Source organism: Seriola aureovittata, chromosome 3, assembly GCF_021018895.1.
Source record: "Seriola aureovittata isolate HTS-2021-v1 ecotype China chromosome 3, ASM2101889v1, whole genome shotgun sequence".
NCBI classification, from domain to species: Eukaryota; Metazoa; Chordata; class Actinopteri; order Carangiformes; family Carangidae; genus Seriola; species Seriola aureovittata.
This window is the reverse complement of record NC_079366.1, coordinates 23,046,372-23,070,287: the sequence shown is the minus strand read 5'-3', so window position 1 is coordinate 23,070,287 and position 23,916 is coordinate 23,046,372. Positions and strand designations below refer to the sequence as shown.

Genomic DNA, 23,916 nt, shown 5'->3' with positions numbered 1-23,916 from the left:
ATCTTTGCTTTGCCATTATTACGGCCCCTCCCACTCACTATCTCTCCCTCCCAGGGCCTCCTGGCTTCGTCAGCTCTGGTAACTATTAGCTTCTGCGCAAAACGATGTTCATGTCGCCCCTGCGTGTCACTACTCTCATAAGGTTAAACGTCTGTCATGAGCTGACGAGGGAATGTGCCGTGTCACTGAAGCTGGGTCAGATGTTGACACACGGGGATTAAAAAAGATGCACGTAAAATTTAAATGAGATGTTTAAAGTGACTCATCACAGACATGGAAGCTGTGTGTACCATATGATATTGTGCTCCATGTAGTTAATCTGATAAAAGCTGTAAATTACTGCGACGGAGCTTGCAGTTTTCCTAGTATATATTTTCCACTTGCCTTTTCAGGTTTTCTTGATCAATTAGAGAAACGGTCATTATGAAGCTTTTGAGCCTTTTTAAAGTATCCATTTTATTTCACAAATTTTTACAGCAATCTTCAGCAGTATCTTGACTGCAGTGACAGAATATTACCGTAATAATCCTGTCTGCTCTGTTATTGTCTCCTAAATGCTTACCCCCAGACCCCTCCCCCACTACATCCTGACTGTATCCTACTAATCGGTCCTTTCTTGTGCATTCAGAGTGGCTTAGATTTCTTGTATTTTATCTGCTGCTTCCTCAATTAATGGTAAAACTGGGAGCTTGAATGTCATGAGTAAAGCACTTTTATCGGCAAGTTGGAGGAGCTCAGTCTGAGTGGATTACTGCTGGAGCTGCTGGTGGTGGTGGGTGGGGTGGGGTGGGGGGTGTGCAGCGGTGACAGTAGCGTTGCCGGGGATAGCATCCTCAGTACACAGCAGCCGAAGGCAGTGGAGGGAGTGGAAAGAAACGGATGGAAATTGTAGGAGACAGAAGGGAGTAGTGTCACACACTGAATCCTGTGTATTATTTGCAAAATCAGGACAAGGTGTTTTGTGGATGGGAGTGAGTTTGGCAAAAGGGGGAGCTACAGCAGGAGGCGTGTGTCTGTTCAGAGACAGAAGTACAGCAGAGGGAGTGGAGTAAGTAGGAAGCAATCACGAGGGAAATTGTCCGACAAACTGTACTTCCCAACTCACTTGCCCTCACTGTGGATTTAGGTGAGTGTCGGCATCTGTATTATGTTGACAGTACATAAAACCAAACTGATCTTGGTGACGGAGTACCTGTGGATCAGCTGCACCATGTGGAATACATCACAGAAGAGCCATCAGCTGTGAGGACAACTGAGGGAATTCGGCAAGGACCAGGAAGTGGCTGCGGCTTGCAGCGAGTCTCTCTCTCCTTTTTTTTCCCTTTTTTTTTTTTTTTTCCACACGTCTTCTAACCCCAGAAAACAGCTAGGCTACTAATGAGCACATCGATGTGTGGCTGTGGCTGCAGCATCATCTCCTCTCTGATGAAGAGACTGGGCCGCACAGCTTGCTGCTCAGATCTCCTCTCCTGCAGCCATACCTCAGAACAGCTGCAGCGACTGGCCACTGGCTGCCCACCTCAACCAAAGGTAACAGTGCGTCAGCGCCCAGTGACACAGCCACGTCTGTGTCTTCACGCCTCCTGATCTGACATTATGGTTTTCATGTGTTATCACCTGTGTGCAGGAAACAGGAAACATATGGGGCCTGGCAGCATATCGGAGAAAACGCTGCGTGTGAAGTGCACCCTTCTTGTTTGTTTGTCTTGGTTGTCCGAAACGATTTCTCAGGTATAAGAACTGTGCTACCAGGGAGAGCGCCACAGTAATTGATTCTTTAATGGTACCAGGTGATTTAATGGCTGTCTTGCTGCCTTGACAACAGTGGACTTGCTTTCAGCTTGCAGAGTCATTTAAATGGATGCCTTCAGTCTGCCTGTGGTTTAGTGATTGCTGCCCCTCCTCAGTTGGAGAAAAAGCTTTTTCTAATGGAACAAATAAAAGCCAAACAAGATTGTGTGAGTTTCTGAGTGCTTGTGTGCACGTGCCAGTGTGTGTGAATGAGAGTGCGACTTTGCTCTAACCCAGGCTTCTGTCTCATGGCTGTGGCTTCTAGTGTTCCCTCTGTTTCATGACTGTTTTAATAGTTGGCTGGCACTGACTGGGATTTTAAGTCTTTCCAGAGTCCTTTTGGCAGTTGGCCATTCTCTGAGCAGAGGAGATTGATTCTCTTAGTTTCCAAGATTTATGCTCTCATGAGTAATGATAGAAATCCATGAAGGAAAATGTTGTGGTATTATTGGGCTGCTGCCTGATAATACCAAGTCATTGTTTTTCTGAGAAAGCATTGTAACAGGATGAAGTGCTTCACTGCAAAATGAATGTGGAAGAACGCTGTCCCTCTGTCATGCAGCTCTAGGATTGAGGTTTCACTTTCTTCCTCTGAGACATCACAGGGCACCAGCTTGAAATAGAGCCATCGATTAATAGCTTCTGCATTGAGCAGAGATTTCAACAAACGCTGTGCATTTAAAGGATTACCACACTTTTTTAGAAATCCCAGAAATGTTTCTTCTTATTGCAATTCTTGGTTCAAAGAATTCATAATTGCAACAGTCAAACTCATTAACTCTTATTTGCTTTTGTGTCACATATCGCGGTCTCAAAGGAGGCAGGTATGATAAAGTAGAATCTATTCTTCAGCTTTCAAACACTGATATTGCTTTGTTCAGTCTTCACTCACATCCCACTGTTAATATTTGAGAATCTAAGTGGAGCCACTATACATCCGCTCCTCAATCTATATCTGTTACTATGTGCTCTGTGCAAAGCCAATATTTTCTCCACTCTCTCCCACTGTTCTATTAAGGTCACATTGGTGTGATTTATTGCTGCCATTTAGGGGTTTTCAGCTCAGTCCTCTAATTCTCTCTCCTTATTCTCAACAAGGTTTACGTGTCAGCTGTATCCAGTAGCCCTGAAACAATTGATTGTCCTTTTAAGTCAGTTTTTGTCTTTTCAAAGGTGGAAATCACTGCCACACTTAAGCCCCCCAGAATCTTAGTTTTCACAATCTATCATCAAACACAGACTCTCCTCACAAGCATTTTAATCCTGAATGATTTGAAATTATTATTTTTATAGATACTACCTCAGTTGCTGGAATAAGACTTGGCTCACCCCATTAAACCATACTTAAATCACAGATGTATCAAAGTTTGTTTTTTTGTCTTCATAAACTGTTTTTATTGGAGAAAAAGAAAGGGAGACATTTTGCATTTGAAAAGAACTACATCTGCAACTTGTCTGACAACTGGTGTACTCAAAGTGCAACGGTTTGCAACTGGACTGGAAGTGGATCAGGCCTTATGACTGATACTGAAGTTCTCATGCCTTTCTCAACGTGATACTGCATATTGGCCTGGGACACCCAGAAATAATTTTGCAAAAACAAATTTACTGCTTATTTCAAATTGTTTACTTCTGGCACAAAACATTACAGCTATGATTAGATTGTGTCTCAGACTGCCTTCAGGTTTAGTTTGAATCAGCAGTGATTGATTGCTGTGGTTGTTTCGACATTGAACACTGTTGTAGCTCATAAACAGGGTATTACTGACTTGTGTTTTTGGTTTCATTTTACACTAGTTTGTATATCAGCTGTGTGCTGGGGCAGTTAGGTTAGCTGCTGCTCTGATGCTGTGGAAGGTTGATGCATACCTGTTGCCTACGCATCACAGCCTGTGGAGAACTCTGTTCGAGTCCACCCAAGAGAAGCATACTCTTGCTGAAGTGCCCCATGTTGAGTGTGTGCACAAGGCTAAAGTAAAGTCTGTGTGTACCACAGCTGTGGCTGTATCTGTCAAGTGCCAACTTGGCACAGCACTCTGAAGAAATCCCAACCCCTCCCCATCAGCAGCTACTCCAGGGACTGTCTGGATGTATGTTGCACTGCCAGACTGCTGGGCAAACACCATCAATGCTGGTCTACATACATCTTATTATTCTAAGAAAAGGAGGAATCGTTTGGCCAGTAAACACCATTGAAAATAAAGTGCTTAAGGGCACAATTAAGGAGATGGTGTCTAACTTGGCATGTCTCAAACCAGTTGGTAAAGGGAGTGAATGCACGCAAGATATGATTTTATTTATTTAAGTTGCACAACAGCTTTAAAGTAAGTAAAACTTTGTTTCTGTTAAAGCTGCATTAATCGACTTTTTTTCTCCTCATATTACTATTTTTTTATTTATTTATTTAGCCACTTTGGGCATTGGATAAAGCAGTAAATACACCATTAACATCACTTTACAAAGTGAACATGAACAGTTGTTGAACAGTTGACTTTTTATACAGAGTTGTGTTTCTGGGCTTTGAATGCAAGTCCAATATTCACTCTCTCAGCTTTGTCTCTTCTCATAAGTTGGCAGAGACAAAATGTCTAGCTCTTTAATTGCTAAATGCTTCACTATGCTCACCAGCTAGTTGCATACAGTGGGTTTATCAGAGCTTTTTGTCTAAAAATAGACGAGTGGAGTTTGTGGGCTGGAAAACCAAAACGATGAGCTGGAAGATGTAAAAATGCTCTGTAAGACTGAGGGGAACTGCAGAGTTGAGGGTAATTCTCAGTGGGTTTGTTACTAACAGTGACCCATTTCACATTACACAAGCTATTTGGTCCAATGTTAATAAAAAATATTGGTTAGAAAAACTTTAATTATCTTTTTAATTTTACATATTAGAGTAGAGACTATATAGTAGATCTTCAGATGCACCAGATGGTGCTTGTTGGCCTATGTTTCTCAAATAAATAGTTGTAGCAATGTTTTTTTTTTTTTTTTTTTTTTTTTAATGATGAACAAGGCTGTCTTTAATCATTACCCCATAACTTGAAAGAAAAAACAAATCTTATTTCTTGTGTTTGTTCGCAGAGGCTCTCTATCTCCTGGGCACCTGTGTCACCTGTTTGCTCCAGGAGACACATTCACACCTGCCCTCCCCAGCTTCCCAAAGCTATTTTTGTCCACTTCACAGCTCTTACAGGACTAAGAATAGAGACTGATGAATGAAACTTGTGTGTGCAGTACTAAAGGACATGCACAGAGTCTTTGTTCACTACAAGCATTAGTGGAATATCATCTTTCTTTATATTCTCTGAACCAAAACACCAGCTCAACAGCTTTATGTGCTTCAAGGGAAGAACAATTTGTATAATTGTTCACATTGATATTTAGAAATGATTTTTTTTAGCTTGCCATTTAAGTGGACATTTGAGTCAAGTGGCTGTTCGACGGAAGGGTGAATGATAATGACATGATTAGGAAAATTACTTTAAGATAACTGTTTTCTTTTTTCTTTTTTATAATTGCTGCTTTTGATCAAGAACGCCAAAGCTGAAAAAAGGAATCAGAACTGAGTGTTTAACGTCTGTCCCGTTTCTCCAACAGAGACGCTTTAATTGTGCGTCAGTCTCTTTCAGCCTGTTTGCACCGCTCACAATTGTTTGAACAACAATAACAACAAACAAATTTCATGCTGTGCTTAGGAAACTAATTACGGAACCTTGGTTGTTCCGGTAAAAGGCACGGACAACTTTAGCTATTCATAGCCTTCCTCTTCTCAGCTCACAGCAATGAACTGGCAGTCCCCGGGGGGGTGGGGGGCTGTGCAATCTGAGATCAGGCTAATGCTTCCCACCACAGCACTGGGACTATACAGCAAAGAGGAGGAGAAGCCTTGCAAAGGGACCAGTGACTTTTTCTCAAGGTCAAAGCAATTGGTTTGCACTGAAACAGACAAAGTACGTGAGCCTCCCAAAAATACTTTCTCATCTCTTATGTAGTATAGTGAAGAGATTTGAAACTGCAGACTGCAGATTGTTAATTTGTCATAGTTAAGATTAACTAGAGACTGCATGTGGGCATTGAAAAGACCCATTGGCATCTTTTCAAGGCTACATTAGCCAAGATTATATACAATTTAACAGACAAAAATAAACTTCTTCTAATGCAATGTGTTATCAGTAATGAACCTCCAAGCTCAATGTGCCCAACAGCCAGTCGACTGATTTAGAAAAGCTGAAAACCTCAAAGTATTGTTAATTGATGAATGGTTAGGCTGAAAAATCTGGGCCAAACTGTCCTCCTCTGTGTCGTTCACAACTGTTTGAAAAACCTTTTTATCTTTACTGTAGTCTCCTTTGATAATTTATGTAACAGCATGCCCATCATAAGTGTCTAAATCACAATTTACCGAGTTATGTGAAGGAAGGAAACGGTGTGTGTTCAACTATGATGATGTTTTAACTGCCTTGTGAGACACTGGAAAGCAATCTGTAGTTATGTTTTTATGACCTGCAGAATATCTATCATTTATTTGATATTATAAATTTTTGTAATTTACCATTTGGACCAGACAGATCCACAGGTCACACATCCCACTTACCTTTATTTACATAAGCCTTTTTGCCTTTTTTGACTACAAATGTATCCTCAAAAGGTTGGTCGTTGTTTGAAACAAAAGCTTCTAGTAAACAATTTGCATTAACATTCAATGGAATTGCCTGCTTACAAATAAACAATACATTTTAAATAAGCAATACATTCCCCACATGCTTGTGAATTTTATAATCTTTTCTGAAACCTTAAACTCTCATTTAAAGTTGCAAGAAAATACAAAGGAAACTCCATGGGGTTCCTTTTTCTAATTTCAAGTTCAAGGTGTATACTACATTTGGGATTGAATCATAGATAAATCAAATAAAGGTTTGTTATAGTTATAAACAATTCTTTATTTTTTAATCAAAAACTTCATAGTCTCAGTAGCCTGCATGGTACATTTACACCTCAACAAGGCAACAGCAGCACTGCTTTAAGATAAACATCATGCAGAAGATCAATATGTTATGCTAAACTTATTGGCCCTTGCACACTGGTAGTAGTTGTATTTACTTTTATATGCCTTATCAATAAAATAAGAATGGAACCCCTCCACCCCTCCCTTTTTTTTTTGCTGCAGCCTGATTGAGTGATTGTGCAGATGAAGAATAAAGAATATTTGGTGCATATGTATATAAGCGTATTTAAGAAGTGATACGGCCTCGCGTAACCATACACTTGGAGGGCTTAGGAACCAACAGGTTCTTGACGGAGAGGTGTGTATTTTGAATTGGAAAATAGAAAAATGATGGCTGTGATTGAATTGATACTCGGTGTTAGCAAATATCCTGACTTCAGATATAATTATTTGGAGAGAAAAAGAGAGATCAGTGCATCCCTAGTAGTGATTGCAGCTGCGGTGTCTTCCACTCAATTAACATTTCCGATGTTAAGTGTGCGCTTGCGTCTCCTTCCACAGTCTCCTTTGTCTGGATGTGTCATTTCTAATAGCATAACTACATATCGCTGCCGTGCAGCATTACATCTGCCTGACTTTTCCTGTAAATGCCAGCACATGGACAGAAAGAAACTTTGGCTCAAGAGAGTTGATGCTTTGATGGTCACAGATTAGTCCTGTTGCTCGAGTTGGATTCTTGTCTGCATTGCTGCATCTGTGACTCTGCGTCAGAAGGTGAAGCTGTCTCATTGTAGATAAAGCTCTGGTGCCTATCCCTCAGTTCCATATATAATTTGAAATATTTTTGAAGCAAGCTACGTGACTTGTGTGTTTATGCAGTAGGTTTTCTATCATAAACTGGTGAATGCATAGCAGCAACACAGTAGATTAAGAAGATAAAGGAAATGTCTTTCATTTTTCCTAAGCTTGTAGACTACACAAATCTTAAAGACAATTGTTGGACAAGCTTCTGGTGCCATGCAGTGCTTTGCTTTTGTATTTGACAGATTGGACTTTGTTTATTGGCTTTGTTGGATGTTGGAACACTAGCAGCTCTCAAGGCTATTCTGCCCATCCGACTGCATGTGAGGCAGAGCATCCAATGCTGTGTGATCTGAAGCCAAACACAATCACTCCCACCTTTTTTCCTTGTCTGCTGCTGAGCAGCACAAGTGTCTCCAAGAGCAAATGTTTAATGTCCATTGTTTTTATTCAGAGGAAAGAATAGAATATGGAGAGAGATATTCACACTTTCTTTTGGAGGAAAAAAGCTGCTGAGCATGTGTTTGTCCGTATGAAATGATCTCTAATAAGAGTCTTTATTCTATAACAGTTGAGCGATTTTTGCCTCAAACGCAAGCTAAGTGTATACAAAAGAAAACAATTTACATATTTTAATCATGCGTCTTCATTTTTTGTGTTGCAGAATGTCAAGCCCTTCTCCTCCTCAGACAGCCTAGCGAAGGTCCAGGAGGTAGCAAGCTGGCTTTTGGAAATGAACCAGGATCTGCTGTCGGGGGGCAGCAGCAGCAGGCGGAGTCGAGGGCCGGGGGGTCCGGCAGTGCGAGGTAACGCCTCCTCCACAGCCCGGGCACCCCAGCAGGCAGCAGAGGAGGGCGATGAGGATGAGCACATGAACCGGGTAGTAGAGGAGGAAGAGCAGCTGCAGCAGAGGGTAAGGCCAACTGACAGTCAAGAAGTTATAATATAGTGATAAAGAAGCATATGAGATGTAAACCTTCAGGTCCAAAGTCGATTAGCAAATTGTAATCAAGTCATATAATTATGGAAATGTCCTGAAAACTTGCACAAGATTTGCACATCGGTAACAAAACAGGAGCTAGGGAAACTATAAGTGCAACAGATGGAATTTTTCATCAGTCCTTTCCTCAGAGACTTTATTTTTTTGTTTGTTTTTTTTTTGTCACAGCCTGAGGCGTCACAGGTTGACGGTGGGAGAGAGCAATCATGGGCGCCCAGCGAGTCGGGAGCCAGCAATGGCCCTCGTGGAGAGGAGGAAGGAGAAGAAGATGAAGATGGCCTGCCAAACGAAGTGAACGGAGGGGAGAAAGGAGCCCGATGGATGTGGGAGACAGAGCAGAGACGACTGCGAGGTCAGCCGCTGGGCGAAGAAGACGAGGAGGAGGAGGAAGAGGAGGAGAACAACAACAGCAGCAGCCACCAAGAGGAGGAGGAGGCAGAGGAGAGGACAGAGGGAGGGAAGGAACAGGGAAGGGAGGAAGAGGAGAGGGAAGAGGGTGAGGAGGAAGAGGAGGAGGATGAGGACGAGGAAGAGATGGACCAAGACAGTGATGACTTTGAACATTCGGTGGAGAGTGGGAGGGAGGAGGAAGAGGAGGAGGAAGGAGAAGGGGAGGAAGGGCCACGGTCTCCCTCTCTCAGGAACAATGTGTCTGCCCCCAATAACAACCTGGACTCGGGTTGTACACACCAAAGCTCTTCCAACAAGAAGGTAAGAACAGCTGTTGTTTGTTGCATAGTTTTCATTGGAATTACTCTCTACTGACCAAATACACCCCATCTGTGGATTATTCAGAGTAACAGGGATACTGTGTCTGTTGCTGTTTAAAATTTGTTTAATTCATTTTGCAGTTCTGTGAGCACCACAAACAAAATTCCATTCTCCTCATTTGTATTGGTTTTGAGGCCAAAGTCTGAGAGGAGGGATATCACAAAACTTGGACATATAAAACCAAAACTATTTGCATGGCTAGATACAACTACACATAAGTGTAAAATTGTGTAATATGGGTGAACTGATCCTTTAGGATACTTCTGCAGAAGGCACAGCAGTTAGTCCCAGAAGAAGTTACTCACACAGTGTTTGATTATTATCACATCAACACTGTGAAAATGTCTCTGAAATACTCTGCACTGGCAGTTCGTGGTTCATATTTAAAACACTAGCTCCCTCTTTTGGCATAAATGTGTTACTGCACTGCACAAGCACAGGCAGTGACCAACTCTTCTCATTGGAAGTCATAAAGTTGTGACAGCCAAGAGACACAGATCTATCTGTTCATTAGTGAGATGGCTGCAAAATAAGTTTTTCACTTCAGTTTTTCACTCAGTTTGATGTGATGACTTCATCAGGTGAAGGTCTGAAGTTCTTACCTCTGAGGTCTGGGGACACAAATTTTGAAAATGGCCACTGTTTCATTCCAAATAAAGCAAACTAGTCTCATGCCTTCCCTAAGTAAAATTAACAAGTACTTCTTAGTTCTCAAGCTTCTAACTCCAGTAACACTAACTTTAACTACTAGTAGCAAAAAGATGTGTGAAATGACATGATAATGATCTGTAACACCTAAGTGATCTGAGTCAGGTTGTGTTGAAACCACCTACTGAGTATGTGGGGATTTGCCTACTGAAACCACAATATATATCTGAACTAATGAGGATATTTGAGCGAGGGTCAGAAGAGAAGACAGCACTGAAATTGTGGATTGAACAAGGCCTGGAATGAGAAGAATTTCAAGACTGGTGAAAGGGTGAAAGGTGCATACACATAGTTCTCCTCCCAACCTAGCAAATCCTGATTTTATTAATTCATGTTCCCACCTGGCCATGTGATATTTGTTGCTGTTCCCATCTTGTCTTGATCTTTTCATACTCTTTCCCGGTCTTGTAATCACTTTCGAGTAAATGTTGACAATTACGGGACTTACAGGACTCAAGATTTACATTTAAGTAGAAGAGGCAAAGTGATACATTAATATTGACACTGTAGTTAGTGGTTGAAACTACAAAATTATTGGAGAAAACAGGTTAATGATGATAGTAACATCTCATGTATCATGTGCTGTATTCCAGCACCGGTTTGTTATGCAGTATGTAGTGGGGGAGTGCAAAGTAAAAAAATAATTATAGCGTAACAGCCTCCCACCAGATAAGTCTGCTTATATATATTTCATTCATGTGTACAATGTACAGAAGCCTGTTTTAAGTTTTAAAGTTCAAGCCTCACTGATGGATTTACTGACATGGTGAGTGACAATGCGAGCTAGAAACGGAGTCGTGCTTGATGTTCAGAAGATGCATGTAAAAAATTGTCACATCTTTCTGCAGCAACAGAATTAATGTGCTCGGTTCAAAAGGCTCTGATGTAGTACAGCACCAGTGTTTGGATGTTAATGCTGGTGTCTTGTTTCAGTGATGACTGATGACATGACTATTTGTTGAGTATGTTTCAATGGCCTTCACCCCACCTGTATTTAAAAGGAGAAAAATAAGCTTGCCAAGATGTTTTCAAGAAGCTAGGGATGATATTCATATTTGTGTGCTTGCACTGCATTGACAGATTATTACAAGAGCACACGATAAACTAACTGAAATCTCAAAGTATTGGCTTATTACTGATATGTTGGATTCGTGTATATTTAGGGCAAAAAAAGGACCTAGGATTTGAAGAGACACTAGTAGAGATTTAGAAAATGTCATCATGATGTAGTGTGCCCAGTGGACTAAATTGTCCTCGCTTATATTGGTCTAAATATAGGAGATAGTCTGAATTTGCTCCTGTGTGCCTCTCACCATCTGACGCAGCTGTCGGATAGGTTTGTCAGGGTCTTAGTCACTGTAGTGGGCCAGCTGGCTTTGATGTTGAATGTACACATTTTGTTCAGCTGTGGACTGTGTATGCTTGGAATTAGGAGTGGCGCTGAAACAGTAGCTCAACATTTATCGACAGTGTGTTTAAGGTATAATGTCAGTGTGGCAGCTAATATATGAGGTCCTTGGTAGAAAATCTACTCTACGCACTACAGCTACCTTTTGGAAGAGAGTCCATCCAATCTTGTGGTACAGAGAACAATGAGTATGAAATTTGTCAATAGCAATAAACTGTGAAGTTATTTGACTAACAGGATTTAGCAGATGAAGTAATGATGTGGCAGTTTGACAGTGCAATATGTTCGTCATAATCAAATAGACAAGAATTGTTGATGATCTGAAGATTAAAAACCTGAAAATTTAATAACATGAGTCCTATTAGCTGTTTAGTTAGTTAAGCTGAATTCGAACCATCAATAATGGCTCTGACCATTTGTCATCTGTGGTGTATCTGTTCACTAAAACCTTAAATTAGTTTGGTAAGCAAGTAAGTAAAACCTATGAGTTTATATAGTACTTTTCAAAACCAGGATTACAAAGTGCTTCACAGTGATAGTAGTGGTAGTAAAAGACGGACCATCTGCATTTACATGTTTAAAAATCCTGTATGTCCCTGTAGAGCACATACAATCTTGTGAAATATGACGTGCATTTTGACAGCTGCAGCATGCATGTGTCAAACAAGATGCAGAAGATCAGTTCCTATGTTTGGACCAAGACTGTGTCAGTCCATATGGGGCTTGGTGATATTTACCTGGTATTGCATGTATAAGAGAATGGAGAAAGAACTAGATGTGAACTAAGATTTGTAGCAGAAGCAGCACTCTACAAAACTAACATATGATATTCAGCTTTCTGTACATGTCTGAGCATGTCCCTGGTGAGGAGAGATTGTGTTCCCAGTCTCCAGGTGCAATAGGCTCAAGTCACTAGAATTAGACGCTTCATCTCCTCTTCCTACTTGACACTCCTGTCTTTTGACTCTGTGCCAATGGGGTGATTCTCCAGATCATGCTGATGATTTAATCTTCTAAATTCCTAAAGAATCATTGAAGTCATGCTTTAACATCCCCGAAGGCATAATGTGCAAAGCGTCGAGTCAAAACTTCACTCAAATTTACATTTTAAGCAGATGCTTTTCTATTCAATGGTACTTAAAAGGGTGTGCATCATATGATATTTTGCAGAATATATGGTGATGGGTTAACACGAGGCCTGTAGCAGGTGTTGATATCTGTATATTGTGTCATATACATTAGTCCCTGGGAAGGCAGATTGTTTTACATTGGCATGTGGAAGAAAGGTTTAAGGTTGCTTAAGGTAAGTGTTGAACGTTCTTGAAAAACACTACAAAGACAATTGGAAATGTCACAACCCCTACTGGAAACCACTGTAATTTGCTGTTCCTGGCAAAAACTTGACATTAGCAAATGTATACACCATTAAAATGGAAGCTGTGTGGGATGGAAACTGTGTGGGAACCCCCAGGAGTTGTGACTCTACAGTTACTACTACTGTAACTACTTGCATTTGAAACCCTTTATTCTGCTTAGCTTTACAAAGAAAATAGCAGGCCAGCTTGAAACTAACATTTAAAATAAGATTTATTTGTTGGACTATAGAAAAATAAGGAATTTGATTTGATTTCCAATGTTCTGTTTCCATTGCTCTGCATGAATGGTGTGCAATGAGAAGTGGCAGATGTTGCTCTTCAGGTGCAGTGCACAAATTTAATAGTTTTTACTTTTCAATTTTAACAGCTTTTAAATCTTGAAATTAAGGATAACTGATTTTATTACACAGCACAGGAGAGAGCCTTAGATAGATTTTTTTTTTTTTTTTTAAACAAAAATAAACACTTGTTTTTGAGCCTGAACCAAATCTTCAAATCTTAAGATTTAATTATGTTAAAGTGACTGTTTTAATATGTGATAAGAATAAACAGGAACATATTATGCCCATTTTAGGCTCCCTACAGTATACTGGTGCCTGCCCACCTTAGAATTCATTTTAACATGTCATTCATGGCCAATGACTAAGGCATTATGTGATCTTACAGGATTAGATGTCTCATAATGACTCATCAGAGACTCTTGGTGGAGAAATGGATCTGCAGAGCTTTGATAAGTCACAGCAAGAGGGCACAAAGAGGGCAGAGTGCATTTACGGTGTTGAATTGACACCAACACTTGCTGGATAAAGCTTTGATTTATGTGGATTAAAAGAGGATGGAAATATATTAATATTGTGAGGTGGGTGTCTAATATGTTAAGCAAATTTGTTACACTAAAAAACAAATTACTGTACCTTAGCCTCACACCAGAGCCGCAGATAAAGTGTATGCATCACTGCTCATAAAGATGGAAGGCAGCCACTCATTCTAGTGCTTGTGGGTTAACAGCCTTGGGGATATTTTGACTTATACAAGGGTGAAATAATTTACTTTTTTTTTTTTTTTTGTCCTGAGGTTCCTACTTTTTTGCTACAACCATATGGAAAGAAAGCTTCACGGCACTTTCTAGTATATCTCTGAACTGCATGCATATGAACTAAGCCTCTACTGACTTATACCTGTGCGCTGTACTACAGCCTTATTGGGCAGTAAGAAACTTCCGTGTATAGCTTTTTGAGATTGGAATGAGCAATAACTTGTCAGCCAAATTGTTTTTACTTAAGCAAACTTGCACAATTTGAGGCACATTCAGTTTTTCATTTTCTTCAAACACACATTACCATTCATTGCCACTAATTAAATGTTTTTTCAAAGAAAAGGCTGCCTGCTTATTGTAGGTGGTGTTGCCCACACACTGGCCTTGTCACACAGGCAGAGATGAGCCACAAAGGATCAGTATTCTCATCCTCCCACATAAAAGCAACTAGTTTGAGTCACTACCAATATATATTGACGACAATTTTCTATTTTTTTTCACAGAAGCCCTCGTTATACCCTGATACACCTCCACTCGTCCATAGAATTGTTCAGTGCTCAGCAATCTCTTTTCTCTAACTTTGCTAAGGCACAATTATTGCTAAAATAAAAAGTTTTTCTTTTTTTTTTTAAACACTCAACCATTCAACTTGATTAGCAAAGTTTAGTTTATTTGACATCATTGAGTCATTAAATTGCATAGAAATTGCAGAAAGAAGGATGATGCAATAAATTCCAAGATTTATCTCCAATTTGATGTAAAAATAGCAAAGACATAAGATTCAAGGCTAATGGTGATTCAAGGCAAATCATACTCCGACAAACTGACGCAGTAAATACCTATATCATCATCAGTAATGCCACTCCAAGTCGAATGTTGATGGATGCTTTGGATTGGGTATTGCATTATGAAGGTCTTTGCATTACAGACTTAATGTTCTGAAGACAATGGTTCTTGGTTGTGTGATTCATAAATTTAGATATTGCTATCACAATAGATTGTTAACATTCTTCTTTATAACCTTGCATTTGACAGGATCCTGTTTTATTGGGGGCTTAGCAGTGCAGCATTGTTGTCCCAGTCTTTGACACCAGAGGGAGGCAGTGCTCTGAGTCATGCTCATACAGTAATCTGTGGCCCACAGGTTGTAGGTGCTTGTTGCAGCTGTGCCCAGACTGTACCACAGGCTTTACCTAGTAACAAACTGCTGCTTGCCTCTCATGGATACGGTCCAGTCGTGTGAGCAAGGGAGTTAGTGTTTAGTTGTTTGTTTTTTCTCGTAATGCCTCTGGTGTTTGGCAAAGGTTGTCTCTACATCAGCCAGCAATGAAGCTCCAGTGTGTGGGGGAATAAGATGAGAATGGTGTAATGCACCATTGTGTATGCTACATGTATCTTTGCAGATTCTCATTTGCTTCAGCTTCAGTTTTAATAACTTAACACTAGAGAGGCAAAGGCCTACAATTTTGATATTTCACAGGGCCTATATCTGCAGCCATGCCCTGTCATCTCAGCTGCTTTGAAAAGCTGGGAGTGATTTGTAAGAGTACTGAGTTACTAGAAGCCAAACATTCTTGACCCTCTGGCACTCCAGCAGTCTTGGTGTCTTTCAGGGATTGCAAACTCATTGACCAGGCAGTATTGTTGTGACACAGTATTAAAAGAAAGCAGACAAAATAATTTGCTCTGTTATACTTTGTTAGTGTACTTTAAGGGCATGTTATGAGCTAGTATGATAGAAATTATTTTTGCTAAATTATTAGTGGGTTCCAGTCAGTGGTTTTATTCCCGGCATTGATCCTCTTTTTTTGGATAGTTTGTGTAGTTACTGTAAAGCTCAATGGGGCTTCAGTTTCTGTCATACTTCAAATCTCCTAAGATACTCACAACACATAACACAAGCCCCCTCTCCACTGCACAGAGTTAGAAACACTGATTGTTGGAACATTTTCAAGAGCTTTAGAAACTTTATCCCCTTTTTATACAAGAATAGGATTCTTGGTCATGGAATGTTGGTTCCTGAATCATTTGATGGGAAATGGCATTATAGATAATGGTTAAGAAATTGTTGTAGAGGACCAGCATTGCAGAGGATCCAAGGTTAAATATGCTCTCATGACTCGCTATTTAACGAGTTACTTTGGACTGATCATGTTGTAGCAGACTGGAACAGTATGTCTGTCACATAGCTTGATGGCCTAAGATTAGTCTGAAAGCTCAAGTAACCTCTACAAGGCCTGGGATATGTCAGAAACAAGCAGCGATTGCAGGTGCCATGTTGGTTATTTCATACTGCATGTGGACCACTGTCAGTCACGGTTTGTAAAGTGATATGGAAAGGGAAAATAGGTATATTAACCAATCATTTAGGTTGATGAAATTAGGAATGCGTAATTCTACTATATTGGATAAAGGAAAAACTGCACTAAACAGGGGAAATCCCTGATTTTCCAGTCAGGGAGCTCTCTCACCAACTGCCTCTGCTGTTTGTTCAAAATGGTCAATATGTTGAACAGCTGCCAATAAGGCGCCAACTTCCCCCAATTGTGCTGAACATACTGTAAAAACTCTGGGGGTTGGTCAGTGTCAGCCACAAACACTCAATGGCGACCAACAGGCTGACTGTTGGCCTGGTGTGTCAGGGCACTCCTGTGTCCTCTGATAGATGTTCTGGTCCTGTAATCCTCCTCAAACAATGGTGGACGTGAGAATAGAAGAGAGGGTTAAGCCCTGTAGGTCTTTTTGTTACCATGTGTTCAGACATTTAAATGTGCACAGAGAAGGTTGTCTCTTGCCACCCACTCAATCTGTAGATTTATACATATTCAGTAGTGATTGTCATCTGTGCTGTGCTGCATATTAATTTTCTGTGTGGGGGAAAAAAAGCATAAATGCCATATGTAACTTTTCCCAACTCCCTGCTGTTGCACCATTTGTTGCGTCTATACCTTCACACCTTTCACATTATTGCCGTGTTTGCTATCAAGATTTAATTGAAAAGGAATGACATCCTGCTGCTTCTTTTATCCTTATTGCTTCATATGAAAACACTTTAATAGGCATAAGTCCATCCCTCTTGACACTGTCAAGTCAAGTGAATCCTTGTTTATGTACATGTGTCACACCTATTAACATTGGACAGCTGTGCGAACATCTCCTGAAATATCCTAGTCTCTTTGCTGATATAGTTACTGACAGTCATGTACACCTTGGTTGTTGGAAGAGTCAGAAAGGGTTTGCATATAACAAATCCTAGCTTCAGCACTTATATTGACAAATGTTAGTCAGATGAGGATGTAGTAATCTGATGTTTTGCTGTATCCTGACAGTTTTCATGGGGTAAAGTTATCAGTGATGATGTAGGCCACTAAGTTGGGAGGACCAGAAAGGGGTCAGAGAATGACCACAATGAGGAAGCTCCCTGGACACGTGTGCTGCGTCGACGACTGCTGGTACACATTCCACCGCAGAGGGGTCATAAGAGCAGATCCCACAGTGCCTGGCTGAGGGGGGAGAGGCTGAGTGGGTCCATCCTCTTTTCAGGCCCTGACAGCAGCTGCTCCGCCTGGCTTGGTCGCAGCAGTGACCTCACACCCCAGAGATATTTTAAAGGGTGCCAGTCAGCAGGGAGATGAGTTCTGAGTAGGTAGGTGCAGAGGCTCAGGGAACGGAGTATTGATACATCTACACGATGGTTGTGAGATCTGAGGGAGACACTGCTTTCATATAAGAAAAGTTATCTGCTCACGACATTGGTCGGCCAGGTTTTGGAGCTCTGTCTGGGATATGATCCTTTAAACGGCCGTCTTTGCAATGCTGCGGCATTGCCCTATTCCCCGTTTTTCGTCGTCTGGTGCTCGGAGAAAGATGCCAAATGTTGCTAGTGGGAAAGAGAAGACTTCGCACGCCCCGCTGGAGAGCAAGAAACTTCACCTGGCAGAACCCAAGGACGTTGCCACAGAACCGTTACACCCTCAGAAAGTACTCAAGATATTTAGCATCAACATCATTGCTCAGGGTTTGCCTTTCTGCCGCAGGCGGGTGAGTATCGTATGTATCAGGTCGGTCATACGGTTTGGGTTTGGTTTAACCACAGGACCTTAAAATGTCAAGGGTCATCCTATTCTCTCAACCCGTTTCACTTTGGTTGTTGTTGCTTTGCGTAACTGCTGGTTTATCAAATAGGTAAATCAAGAATTTTAAACTACTTTCGTTTCTGTTCTACAAAATACTTTTTCCGTTTTGACAGCACAATTAATTATTGTCATGTATTTTCTACCTAATAATTAAGCTTTTTCAGTTTTGCATAATTTAAGATTCACTTCGTTTAATCTGATGTTACACCCCCACAAAATATTTTTTAGTTATTGCGGTCAGTTGTTTTGAACTATACTTTCACATTGCTTTAGTGCTGTTCGTAAGAGCAGATAAAAATACAGTCGGACACTTGCCATGACATACGATTGATTTGTCATTTTGTCCGGTCATTCGTTTCCATACGCTCATAGATACGAGGTTCACGTGCCACAGCTCCACCCATGGCAGACGGCGGACACAAACATATAACCTTAAAAAGGCTGTCGCCAATGCGCCTATTTTTAGTTTAACTTTTTAGATGAAGACATAAATGCATTAATTGAAGAGACGTCAAGAAAAATGCATTCTTGATTTGCTTTTTGAGGGGTAATTGTCATAAAATGTTCTTTCTTTTTTTTTTTTTTAATTTTATACATGCACATGCATAAATGTGTGAAATATTCACGTTCATGAATAATTTAGTTTAATACAGATGGCATTACAGGAGTTTTATATGAAGTGATCAGTTTGATGTGCAGTGTATAAAAATGAAATAAACAGCCTATATCGGTCAATGTCATCCATCATGGCCAACGAAGGAGTTCTAAGAATTTGATTTAAGACAGGCAATGATTCAACTGAAGTAAACTGTTTGTGCCTACTTCATTGTTTACTTGGTGGTTTTGTGTTACTACTTGAGGAAGTATGTTTGCATTAAAATTTGCAATTCTTATAATTTTTTCTGTAAAGTTGAAGGTTGAAGCGATTGCGAAACATCATCGCTCTCTAATTATGACATCAGTACTTTATTGCTCTTCAGCAACAAATTAAGTTGCATATTGCGAGGTGTAACACTAATGCTACTTACATTAAAAGTCTCCTTTTGATATCCTGCTGAATTAATTCAGCATAATGTGCAATGTGATTTGAAAATTAATAAAATACTGTCAAGTAAGCTGCCTCCCAAATGAACCCAGTTTTGAAAGATTTATTTAGCTGCCAGATTTACCTTCTGCATGACTGCTTAATCTCTATGTATTGTCACCGACGGTCTTAACACTGACAAATCAGTTGATGAAAGTCAGTTGCTTTTTTTAATTGATGAAAAACATATCAGACTTTGACAGTTTCAACCCCTTAAATGGGAGAATTGCGTCTTGTTTTACACTATAGTGAATTTAATATTTTTGAATTTTGGACCCTTGCTTGGACAAAACAAGACATTTGATGACTTAACCTTGACCTATAGAAAATTTACACCAGTATTCACATTTCTCACTGTTTTATGATTTTCAAACAACTAATTGATTGAGTAAATAATTGGCTTATTAATTGATCCTGAAAATAAAAATGAGTTGCAGCCATAGAACACTGAAATCTATAAAAAAAAAATTGCTACATAATTTTTTTATTTAATTAATCAGGTATCTGTAGATGTATTTGAAATATGTAGTCCATTTTTTTTATCACAAGTATGTGATTTTTAAAAAAAAAAAAAAAAAAAAAAGTAATGTGACCGAATTTACAATTTCCATTCCTTTTTTCAATCGATGTAACAATAAATATCTGAATATCTGATCTTTCTTAATGTCATTCGAGATAAGAAAGTTGGGTGTTTAAAAATGTCGGCCCTCTATTCTGTCAAAAAAAGAGTAGAGATAGGTTTTGGTAATGAGAATAAAAGTATTAAGACTAAAATAGATATACGGGTAGATGTCCCAATTACTAGGGGGTGGTGGGTGTCAGCTTGTCATTTTTCCGTTCTCCGTTTTCTCATAGATCAAAGCAAGTTGCTATGTTGGTCAGCTTTTCAAGACAAAGGGTCTAATATGGTGATTCACTTTTAATTACTGCTGTTTATGCCGTAGTTATACAGTAGGTAGAAATACAGACCATAGCAGGAAGTTTCCTATGTTTTTTAAAATCAGTGCCTTACTTTTCAACAAAGAGCAAGGCGTTATGTTACACCCCCAATGACAGTAAGATGGTGTATATCATCCCCAATTACCGTCTCTACATAAGGCCTGTATAATTTTATATGTTGCAGTCATACCTTTACTTAGCATCAAAGGCATTTTGTCTTCATTGCCAAGATTTGTAGTTTCCTTTTTTTAGCCATAAGAGTGGCATGTCTCTTTGGATGGCAGTGTTGGTTTGTCCACCAGTAGGTGGGTACACCACTGTGGCCCACACTGAAATGTCTCAAACACATTTAGATGAATTAGATAGAGGAATTTATGTACAGACACCAATGACTCCCAAATGATAAATTGCCTTTAAATCTGGTACACTAATGACACACTTATGTCGTCCTCACATGCTTGATGGTGACCACGACGAACATTGCATAACGTTACCATTAGCATTTAGCTCAAGTGCACCTTTGACTTGTTCATTTACATGGTGAAAAGATGGTAGCTAAGCTGATGCTTATACACTGTATAATATTTAAACTGATGGGTTCCACGCCAAGGGTTAACATACTTTTCATATAGAATTCAGCCTCTGTCCCCATGCTGGATGAAAACTTGTTTTACTGTTAGGCAAGAAACATCTGTGGAAAAGCACAACCGGGATTATGCTAGTTCTTTAGTTTAAGTATTAAACTTTGCCATCTGCTTGCCAGTAGCACCACTATCTGAAGGGATCATAGATATTGTAGAAAAAGATTAACTAACACATTTTCTTTTGAGTATTTGATTTTAACAGGCAAGAAAATCAAAAGCTGTAGACTGAAGGAAAGGATCTCGAGCTTTCATGTTGTTTACAAAGTGTGTTTTGCCAGATGAACTAAGCAAGGTTCCATAAAGCCAGTTCATGGAATTGTTGCTCCTGTTGCTCCATGCAGAGCAGAAACCACATGGGCTGTGCTTTGCATGTAGCAGCTGTCTCCAGTGAATGGCATAACTGGGATTTCTCAGGGTCTCCGTGGAATGGTACAACTTAAGTAGCTGAAACCATGTCCTCAGAAGAAACAGATGATACTCTAAAATATGTCATATTTTTATTGTATTTTTCTTTCTATCATTACTCTTTCATGGAAGATGTGCAGGGAATTTATTACCTGCTTTATCGTCCCCCGTTCCATTTTCAGTTAAAATGTTGTAATGGATACAGACATGGGATCTCTCTATAAGGCCATGTTGTTTCTTGTATCTATATAAGTGAGATCTGCCTGGCCCTAAGAGGTGTCATACTATACTGATAAAAACAGCTCCGGGTTAAATTTCCAATCAATACGTAACCAGCAGAATCCACTCTGTATTTCCGGGAGCTAGAATGGGCATCCAGCTGTTACAGAAGATAGTGATCAAGATATAGAACATTAACAGCAGGACATTTTAGTTGCGGTATTACTTTTCTCACCACCACACCCTGCACTGCAGGCCTGTTGAGTAAGGTGATCTGGACTTGCCCATTGCAGCTATGTCTATATAAACAGCTATCAGCAAGATGCATTTGCTGTTTGAGCAGGTGCTGTGGGTGGAACTGTGTCTGAACTTTCTGGAGTTACTTTGACGAGAGCCTTCGGGTTTCCTGTAATTTTGTCTGTAGATACGTTAATTAAAGCCACACAGCTGCAGTAGTCTTTTATTTTTTATTTTTTATGTTCTTTTTACATTTTGTTTGTATTGTTTGTTGCCCTTTGTCAGTCTGTCAAGACTTGAGATATGAGCTGTAGTTATCCTGGTGGCCAGTTGGTCTGAGACAGTCATAATGACACATCTATAGAGACATCAGAAAATCCTATCTTCCATTTGAATGCACTTTTTTTGCTGTCCTGAATACACTAGATATGGGATAGGGTAGACGATATATATATATTCACTTTTGATTTGTGTTGTGTATCCCTGTCCTGTATGTGACAGCTACAGATCTGATAGTGGCTCAAGTGTTATTTCTCTTATACTATTTAAATTTCAGAACCAACTATTTACCATTACCAGAACCTTGATGTCACCTCAGTTTATTTTGTATTTTGATTGTGGTCAATTTTAGTTTGTTGTAGTTAATTTTAGCATCACAATCATCACCATGCATTTGCAGCTCTTTCTTTTTTTCTTATATTTTTTTGCTTTGCTGCCTGCTGGTACTGCCTGTCAAAGATCTGTGATTATTTCTACACTACTCCTGACTGTCATTCATGTGCCACTTGAGTGACAGTCAAAATTAGGTTGCTTGTCAAATTAAATAATAAAACAGAGTTGTAGAAGAACAGAACTCATCAGTAAACTGTGCAACCTGAAATGAACATTTGCTGGATAAACAATTTCACAAACAACACAAATTGGGCCCAGCAGGAGCATTAACAGCAACTAGATTTGTGCCATTCAACAAGCACATGATTAAAATACTAAAAGTCTCTGAGCAACATCAACAATGCAGATTTTTATGTACTCATTTTTCTCTTTTTATTATGCACTATTAGATTTTGGTAACCCGAATTAGTCTCCAGTATATTTGCAGTAGATGTGCTACCCAAATGTTGCCACTCCTACCTGACTTCTTCGTTGTTCAGAAACAGCCAGTGAATCACTGCAGATAAGCTGGATGCCCTGGAGCAGCAGCTGCCTTTTCTGATGTCGGTCTCTGTAGATAAGTGTTGTAAAGAAAGTAAGGGTCCACTGGCAGATGCTTCACAAATACCGTCACTTGGGCCTTTTAACCATTTTTCTCCTGTTTGTATATAGCCAAATCCAGAATATTCTGTCTGACAGGACAAGAAACTAATTAATCTTTTGAAGTTTTTATTCTTTAATTTTTTTCCTTCCACCATTACTGATGCAATGCATTGAAACACACTGGGGTAGGGTTGATGTGAAGCTGAAGAGAGATTCCTTTCTCAGTTTGGTTTTTCAGTCCTATTGAACTGTTTCAGTTCATGTTTGTTTTACAGCATTAACCCTGACAACTAGAAAATCAGATTGCAATTGCTAATTGGTCAAAAGAGGACATTTGAAGATGTCACCATTTAAGAAATTATGACTGTGAGAAATTGTGTTTTTTTTTTCTTTTTCTCTCTCTATTTTTGACATTTCTTAAGCAGATGACTCTGGTAAACCAGATGAATATTTTTCACTATTTTTATATTTTATCGACAAAATGATTAATCAAGAAAATAATAGGATTAATTGATAAAGAAAATAATCATTAGTTGCAGCCCCAGCCACATATATTAAGCAGTGGTTAAATATATGTGCTGATCTGATAGACTGATGTACTATGTTCATGTTTTTAGCTATAAAACTTTATTTCCTTACTACAGAGGCTCATCTTATGATGTTACCTTGATGTGTTTCACCCCATTTGTTTAGCACATTGCATGATTCAATGATTGAAAGACAGCTGATTTGTCCTCCCAGCTTCAAGCCCTTCTCTGTGTCCTGAAGTAAGGACCACACCACAGTACACTGCAGGAGGTTGGATTCCACTGCCCTTGGGCTCCAAATAACACAGAGGGGAGGAAGGCATCTGCCATTGGCTATTCTGAGAAGCAGTCCCATTCCAGGGAGCACACAGATCCAGTCGGCTAGCTACCCAGCACCCGGATCAGCCAAACAGTTCTATTTACCGCTGATTCAAATAGAGACTCATAAGTATGGCAACAAAAAGGACAGTATGGTTTCCTTGAAAAAGCTAATCTACTGTGACTTAAGTAAACCTGCTGGGGCCTTTTTGATATATCTTGTAAAATTTTAATACATTTACCAATAATGTGTTCAAAAAATAATGTTATAACTTTATGAATATCTATTTTGCATTTCAGTTAAATAATCAGTAATGTCT

The 23,916-nt window shown here is 39.7% G+C and overlaps 1 protein-coding gene across 4 annotated transcripts in view; it reads left to right on the top strand.

The window, feature by feature from the left end:
* The window catches only part of fbxw7 (F-box and WD repeat domain containing 7), a 109,861-nt gene that overhangs the window by 30,379 nt on the left and 55,566 nt on the right, over positions 1-23,916 (top strand). For 2 of the 4 annotated variants that reach the window (XM_056368899.1, XM_056368890.1), the window contains 2 exons: positions 8,199-8,447; positions 8,703-9,245. In XM_056368899.1, coding sequence (XP_056224874.1) covers positions 8,268-8,447; positions 8,703-9,245 — 723 coding nt within the window. In that variant the 5' untranslated portion in view covers positions 8,199-8,267. Of the gene's footprint in view, positions 1-1,374; positions 1,531-8,198; positions 8,448-8,702; positions 9,246-17,446; positions 17,875-23,916 lie in introns of those variants that run through there. The other 2 variants (XM_056368881.1, XM_056368909.1) reach the window with 2 other exon arrangements.